General features: G+C 35.2%; 1 protein-coding gene across 1 annotated transcript; it reads left to right on the plus strand.

The window, feature by feature from the left end:
• The first annotated feature begins 626 nt into the window (after positions 1-626).
• On the plus strand, positions 627-1628 carry LOC136813772 (uncharacterized). Its single transcript, XM_067070264.1, has 2 exons — positions 627-1001; positions 1164-1628. Exons 1-2 carry the CDS (start codon positions 627-629, stop codon positions 1626-1628), a joined length of 840 nt encoding a protein of 279 aa, XP_066926365.1.
• The last annotated feature ends 7363 nt before the right edge of the window (positions 1629-8991 follow it).

Consider the following 8991-nt stretch of genomic DNA (forward strand, 5'->3'; position numbering starts at 1 on the left):
ATTAGACGAAATTTTGAATCTCTCTCGATTGAACTGAAATTAGTTGCTACAAAGCAAAATCCTTCGGACATTGCGTCCCGGGGGTCTAAGCCAGCACGTCTAGCTGGTTGTAAATTATGGTTTTATGGTCCTGAGTTCTAATTATGCCTGAATCTCAGTGGCCTCGTTTGAAAGTCGGTGACAAATTTTCTGAGGTCCCTGATCCTCTAACTATACCTGAGAAGACGGGAACAAACCTCAAACCTTTTAGTGATGGTGTCAACAAGGGTCCTAATCTTCTAATATACCTGAGGAGAAGGATACCCTTTCATTCAATATTAGTGATGGGACTGAGTGGATAACTATACCTGAAGCTCAGTCCAACCTTGGTGAAATTATTGACGTTCAAAGATTTCGGTCTTTTGAACAATTGTTACGTGTTACTGGGTATGTCTTCAAATTTGTGGAGAACATACGTTGTTGGAAAAATAAAAACAACAAACAAATAAATAAGAAACAAATAAACAAACAGAATATTTGAATGCTGATGATTTGCTATCAGCCAAGAAGAAATGGTTATTGGATGCCCAAAGAGGTATTCCAGACGAAATGAAGAAAAATCTTTTCCTTGGAGGGGAAGTGTACAGATGGAAGGGAAGATTGAACAATGCTCCAATTCCCTTGACGCAAAGCATCCAATATGGTTACCTACGAACAGTCCACTTGTTGATTTGTTGATCAAGCAAGCCCACGACAAGGTAATGCATAATGGCCAACGTGAAACTTTGAACGAACTACGATCCCAATTTCAAATTCCAAGATTGCGTCAACGCGTCCGTCATTTTATCTACAAATGTACGATTTGCAAGAAACATGGTGGTAAAGCTTATCGTTATCCAGAATCTTACGATTTACCAAAGTCTAGACTACAAGTTGGTGCCGCTTTCCAGAACATTGGAATCGATTATTGCGGTCCATATTTGGTGTATAATGTATTCGACAAAACGAAAGAAAAGTTCAAGGTATGGATTTCATTGATCACATGTCAAGCCAGTCGGGCTGTTATTTAGACATTGCTACAGACTACAGTGGAGAGTCGTGCATTGAAGTATTAAGGAGATTTATGAATCGCAGAGGAATCCCAGAAGAAATCTTTTCAGACAAAGGTTCAACGTTCACTGCAGAAAACGTACAAAACTTTGTTACAAATTGTCAAATTCGAGGAAGTTTGCCTCGAGAAGCACCTTGGTTGTAATGGGTTTACAGAGAGACTTGTGAAATCCGTGAAAACGTGTTTGAATAAAGCTTTGAACAACAAAACGCTGAAGTACGATGAATTCCTTTCGTTATTGATTGAAACTGAACGAACAATCAACAACCGTCCCTTAACCTTCATCTATGACGAATTGACAGAAGAACCTCTCACCCCGAATCATTTATTATACGGTAAACGTCTCGGACGTAACACAAATACCACAAACGACAACAGTGACAGTTTTGAGTTGTCAGAAAACACGAAGCAAGCAATTGAACACTTTTGGAAACGTTGGAAAACAGAATACTTACTCGAGTTGAGAGAAACACACAAGAAACTTGCACGAAAGAACTCAAGCGAAATGATCAACGAGAAGATATCGTTTTATCAATGAGGAAAATGTTTAAACGTAAATGTTGAGGAAAGGTAGAGTGAGTAAATTGTTACGAGGAAGAGATGGTAAAGTTCGCGGAGCCGAACTCGTCGTTGTAAACAAATACGGTAACGGAATTCTCCGAAGACCTATTAATAAACTATTTCCGTTTGAGTATCATCACTCACGAGTAAGTGATGACAAGAACGATCAAGAAGTGAAAATCAAATTCATCGACGAACGTGACCTCCCCTCGTGTGTGGGAGTGTGATATTTTTATTGTATTATATTGTTTTGGCTCATCGAGACTAATCGAGGCCTATTTAGTGCTTTTGTTAATTTTGTTTATCACAGTCCTCTAAAGAAAGTCATTGAGACAACACGTAAAATATTTCACTTAGGATCTGAGGATCCAAAAGTTCAAAAATGGTCCAGTAGGGCTTGAAATATAGCCTAGAAACCAATAAATCCTTCCCAGATCGAAATAATCGATGAAATCAAGTTGAAGGCTAGTCTAGCATGCTAGACGACTTAACTCAGTAAAAAATAGGAAGTAGAAAACTTGTCAGGAGCATCAATATAGTCGTCTAGAATATTTTGTGCACAACAAACTTTTCATAAAAATTCTCTTTTTTCATGTTTTTGGATAACATTTTCAGGGGGTCTTGTTGGTTTGTTTTGGTTTGTTTTTTTTTCTTTCACTTAGAAATTCTCATTGGCTGAAATTTTTATTTGTTTATGTATTTTGTTGTATATGATTGTTTTCTCACCCCGCAGAAATCTGCGGGCCCTGCTGGAACTCCCGTAAGCTACGGAAACCACCTTAGCCCAGTCGTTTATTTTAACCATATCCCGACATAAAAATTTCCCGCTTTCAACAAAAACGTTATAAACGACTGGATTCCCAGTCTAGTTGAAGGCCTAAAAATTTACATTCTCGCTCGAACTTCAATTTTCGAAAAATGGTAAATTAGCCAAAAGTGCCATATATTATTTTTAAGAAAATCTCATATTAAATATGACGCGCATTAAATGATAAACATAAAATCATTAAATGCATACAAAATATTTATCATTTAAAAAAAATCTGATAACAAACACAATCAAAAGGCTCGCGCTATCAAAAAGATAAAAAGGCTATATTTGATTATATCTAAAAATAAATCAAAATATCAGTAACATTTGATTATATCTAAAAATAAGTCAAAATATGAATAAGCCAATAGAATTCTAATTTAATTTTACGAAAGTAGGTGATTTTTTCACGTCAAAACTTGGCAAAAATTCACAGTTTTGCGCTATAAGGCAATATTGGAAAAAGCTAAGGGAATAACATTGAAGTCATAAATCATTTTTAAAGTATTAGGAAATTGAATATTCAGCTAAATTTTACACGATTCAAATTTGTTTTTTATTTAATTCAATCTTTAAAGTGTAAATGGAAATCTCATTGAAAAATAATTAGCATGAATTTGGAATTTCAAAATATTTATATAAAGGATAGAAAACGAAAAATGTGAAAAGTAAAAAGGACATAACATCAGATTTTGAAATAGAAGATATCACAGTTGCAAAAATTTGTTTCACCATAGAAGCAAGCACTGTTTGTGAGAGCCTATTGTTGCCGCTGACAATATCTGAAACAGCTTTTCAAAGGACAAATTTTTAATCTACTGGTACATCAACTGCCAGTAAAATAAAGAAAAGTGGAAAATCGAAAATGACTTGGACATTAGTAGCAGTCTTTATTACAATTCGATGTATACCTATCGCAATGCATTTTTTTGGAATTTACCTCTTACTAAAAATCAACTACATCAAAAAATACAACCGAACACAAGGATTTTATATTCTGTGGTTAAGCATTATCGAAATTGCGATGAATGTTACTAAAATTGTAATATATTTCATTCCCCAAAACTCTATGGCTTTACTCTACGCGGATATCTTAAGGACCGGAATATTAGCTGTTCAACTCATGACAATCTTGTCCGTAATGACTATAGACCGGGCTGCTTTTGTTATTTTGAATTTAAAATATCGGTCAAGTTGGTTTCCGGACATACCGAAATGGATTTTCTTTTTTGCTTGTCTATCATCTTTCAATTCGACTCTGTTTTTATTCTTATTCTGTGATACACAAACAGAGTTTTCATTTGTCAAAGAGGTTTTTTACTGGCCTTTGAATGACGCAATTGTGGTGATAATATTTATAACATCATATGTTTCAATTATGTTCTATGTGCGACGACAGGCTAAACACATGCAACAAAAGAGGGTACTGTTACTGAAGAAACAAGTGCGGCAAGCGACTAAAGTCCCTTTACTTATCGTTTCATGTTACATTGGGTTATGGACAATCAGTGATATTATACATACAATTTACAGAGTGCTAGGTAGCGAACTTCCTATACACGCGGAAATTATTTGTAATTGCATAACATCTTTAAATTACACTTTGGATGCTATATTTTACATCTATTTTTGTCGACCTATTCGAGAATTGGTAAACAGGAAAATTAAGGAATTAAGAAAGAAAACCGAAGAAGAATTGCCCAGAACTCCAGTAGAGAATCAAGATGAACATTTCCCAGGTGTGATTCACAATGGGCAGGAATCACCACAAGCAAAAACTATATATGATGACCATTCGGACACAAGAGCAGTGCAGAAAGAAACCATCAAGGCAATAACTGATGGAATACCCAGGAGGAACGATCATTAAAATCCTGACATTACATGGTTTCAGGTGCCCCCAACGAGCTAGGTCCCTTGAGAAATTGCTTTGAGTTAGGTACTTCCATTCACACATGAGAAAAGCTTTGTTATTATGCTATAAAGATGGCGGCTGTAAATCAAAACAATCACATTTGAAAAATATAGCAAAAGATGACGTGGAAAGGAAGAAGGATCAAAATTGGATGGGAAACTGGGTGCTGGGGCAAAAAAAATCAGTAATTTGAAATATTTTGAAATATTCAATTTGGAATATAATACACAGCCCTCATAGTCTCCATCAAAACAGCTAGGTATCCCCAATGATTAGATAACCCCAATGAATCGTAAGATATCATTAGCCCCCAACCCCTAACCTGGCCTAGGTGCCCTTCAGATTTCTGGGGGGCGCAGACACTATGTATTTTAATCAAATAAACTTGATATAAAAGGATAATATTCTTTAGAATTTCTAGTCCGACAGTTATAATAGTCCGAATCTATAAAATAAATCTACAATTTAGAAGTCTTTTTTCCGACGTTGCTTTTGTCCGAAAACGAAAGATTTTAGAGTGTCGAATGTTGAATAAGGGATAATATTAATAAAAGTTTATTTTGGCAGCATTTTAACATAATTAGAAATAAAGGACCAATCAAATTTGCGTAAATAATTTATAGCAAAAAGAATGCACAGCCTTTAAGGCCCTTTAAGGGTCCCTTTTTGCATGTTCAGAATTATGCTGCAAGGGCTGTAAATCACAAACTTCAATTCCAACCCCCCCCCCCAAAAAAAAAAAAAAAGAAGGGTCGTAAAAACAGCTAAATCCAATTTCTTGACTTTTGAAAGCCTAATCCTAATAAGCTTCCAAAAATTCAAGAGAAGTCGGGTTTAGGGGCCCAACCTCAAAGTCGGAACTTTGGATTTTTATAAGCACGTGGTTGCTTATAAAAGATGTGTCTCCTCTTCGGCGATTCATATTTCGTTTTATCATGGTTGTATATGTATCCGTTGTCGGACAAAATTGTTTCGGAATACTAACGCATTCCTCAAATTCAACGTCGGATATTTCTACTGTCGGACTAGAAAGTGTCGGACTACTGACGACCTCCCCTTTAGAAATTTTTAGTTTTGAGGTGAATTATTTTATTCACACACTTCCCCTTCATGGCTATCCCACCCCCCCCATCCTTTTTATATTAGCGAGTTTATGTATTTGCGCTTTTGAGGACGGTAAAGTGACTGAAGCACCTGACCCGCAAAATCGTAATTGAGCCTAGTCAAATTAGAACCTTACCGTCTCCGTCGCAAAAAAACACATATACATAAACTTGGTAATGTAACTATCAACCCTCCAAGAGTTCCAATGAAACTATTTTCATGATCTTCGCAAATTCGGGTAAGTTATAGCATGTCTTAAAATTACCATTACGACAGAAAACAACCAAACAAATGACTGAGCATGAAGGTTATTATGATGTAGTTTCTAACTTGAGGTGTAATCTAATTGTTTTTTTGCTGATTTTTGCGAAAAACTCACTAAAGTCGATAATTTGATAAAAGATTTTTTTCGAAATTTTGATGACGTCAGCAAAAAATAAAGTTTTTCGTTTTTTACTAATTTCTGCTGACGTCATCAAAATTTCGAAAATTCTTTTGTTCTGTCGTCCAGAACGATTTTGTGTTCTCTAATGTCCACTACCACGTTGACGTCAATTACACTGGGCCCTATAAAAACATCCTCAAATCGGAAGATGTGGAACTAACCTCAAAGGAACTAAAATTTTTACAGACGGAAGGATTCCACCTAGACATTTAAATTGGCTTTTATTCGTTGTTGCATTTTTTGTCTCCCATAATTCTTTTACATTGATCGTCAATCTTTTGACTATCCATTCCATTTAAGAAAGAGGTAGAATTTAGGGATGTATTTTTACGAGAACTAATAATGCTCAAAATAGCGCAGAGAAAGGATATTTCAAAATTTATTCGCCATTAAAAACCTTACTAATTTGCGAAATTTGCATGATTTGAAAACAGTTTCAAAAGGATGTAATTTTGGTGAGGTAGCGATTTACTTTTGACTTCTTTGATGCTTTGATAGACTTTACAATCGGGAAATCGTATCTGTAAGATTTGCTAAAATTTTCCGAATTCAACATGATCAGTTTCTTTTCAAGCTTTAAAATCAGCCAAACTTTTTGTTTATTTGTAGCGTTTCTTCGTTTACTTCAATTTTGATGCCATTCCTATCTGTTAAATAAATGGCAAACCTTCCCAAACCTTTCTAATGACATTGTATGATACTGGTACTCTTAGGTTCTAAACAAACCCCGCTTGTTAATTTTTCAATTTTTTAACCCCCGGTCTTTATTAGAAGCCTCGCCCCCCATTTTTTCAATTTTCAAGAATTTTTGCAACTTTCAATTAGAAGGTCCCTTATTTTCCTCTATATAGCCTGATTTTAGCTAGCCCGGGGTCCACTTAAAGCTTTTTGATAGACTGGATGGCGCGATTAAGTGGCCCGGTAGTATATGCTAATATGCTTTTGCTTAGGCGGACTTGTAAAACAGTCCGCCAGATTTTAGTTGTTTTTGGAAGGTAAAAACGGTACGAAGCAATGTTTTTATTTGAGAATAAGGGATTGCAAATCTGTATTATTGATGTTTGTTTCTCATTTTTGATTACATCATTCAACTCCAAGTAGTTTTTTTGTTATTTGGATTTTAAACATTTTTTTTCAAAATGGCGACCTCGTCAAATGCTCCTAGTCTCCTTCACTGGACAAAAAAATATCAAAAAGTAAAGTTCAGCCAGAAGTAGACTCTAGTCTAGATTTTAGCCTATATTTATCTTATTTTTGGGTTTTTGTAATTACGATTTCCAACCCCCTCCCTGTTTATTAAAATATTGAACATTTTCCAACCCCAGTTTATTTGGAACCTATGAACCTAAGAGTACTAATAACTGAACACAGTTTCTAAAATTATTCAAGCTAATTAGTTCTATTCATCTTCTTCAGAACATTTGTCACAGAAAGGAGAGTTATGAAGCATTTAAGCCAGCTAAATTTTTTCAGTATTGTTTTTATCGAAATCTATCCAAGTATCTTGAGTTGCTGAAAGTTGTGAAAAAATAGCAGCTAAAATCATCATATAAGAAATATTTGAATCATTTCCGTATCATAGGGGGCCGTCCACATAGTACGTACGCACTAAGGGGGGGGAGGGTCCTTTCAAAAGCGTATGCTTGCGTACAGGGGGAGGGGAGGGGTCAAAGAAAAATGTACGTACGCAGAGAAAAATTTTCCGTAGCCCTATTTTGCTTGTTTTTTTGTCGACTTTTACGCTTCTTATACGCATCAAGGAAAAGAAAAAGTTTCTTAATAAACATTGAGTTTCATGTATGAAATAAAGGTCCGAACCAAACAATTTGAGTTTGAAATTTTCTTCAACCGAGGGTGGAGAGGGTGAATGAAAAAGTACGTACTTACAAGGGGGTGTCCTACGCGTGCGTACAGGGGGAGGGGTATTAGATTTTCGACATTTTAGTGCGTATGTACTATGTGGACGGCCCCTACCTAATTTCATGGGCAATGTTGTATATCGTAAACGCAATTATCAAATTAACAAAAAGCAAACGTTTAATCCCAGCTCGAAGTGATTGGAGGTCTTTCAACTATTCAAACAGTTTCCAACGGTATTAAAGCGGGAGTTAAAATAACTTTTTGATAAATGATGATGTGATATCCTTTGATAAGGAGTTCTATATGGTTGAATGAACCGTCCTTTACAATTTTGAGAGCAGATCGCTGGGAAAAGGATGGCTTCTTGTATAAATTAAAGTCTAGTTGCTCTGCTATAAAAGTACTGTAGTAGAGAAGGATAGTTATTGAATTTAGATTATCAATTTCGCCTTACAAAGATAGCAGTCTCTTCAGAGCCTGGAAAAAGACCTCGTATGGGCCATATATAACTCCCTGCTCACGGAAAGATACAGTTAATTAATATCACCTTCCGCAAGACTAACAACAATTATTATATACCTGTAGGCAAAAACAGCCATTCAATAATTCCTGATATACCATGGCTATTAATACCACGGTAAAATTTTGTTTCAAATTTTGCTTTCAAAGTTTGATTTTTTTGTTGCTCCTTGTTGTTATCAAAGAAATTCATTAAAATAAATCTATTGTCAATCTCATGAACAAATTTAATAACTCAAAGTAATTAAGAAAATCATTAAAAAAGAAAAACGTTCGAACGTTCGATTATGGGAATTATGGGAGTGTTTTAAGTGAAACGTTTAACTATTGACATAATTAATGTTTTGGTTTTTGTCTCTAGGTATATAATAAAACATGTATTCAATGGGTAAAAGTTGGTTATTGGATTTGTTAGCCCTCGGTGATGTATATTCAACTCGGCTTCGCCTCGTTGAATATTACATCACCTCGGGTTAATAAATCTCAATAACCAACTTTTACCCATTGAATATCTGCTTAATGTTACACTCGTTATTTTTGCATAAGATAGTTATTTTACAAATTGGTATTGTACCCTCCGCAAGACTAACAAATTGGTAATGTACCATAGAATTATTATCAGATAGAATGAATTCATGCTTTTTTCCTCAAAATGAAGCGTGTCTGTAAGGGGTCCCTTAGTTGCA

Source organism: Clytia hemisphaerica, unplaced genomic scaffold (genome assembly GCF_902728285.1).
Source record: "Clytia hemisphaerica strain Z4C2 unplaced genomic scaffold, Clytia hemisphaerica genome assembly, whole genome shotgun sequence".
NCBI lineage: Eukaryota > Metazoa > Cnidaria > Hydrozoa > Leptothecata > Clytiidae > Clytia > Clytia hemisphaerica.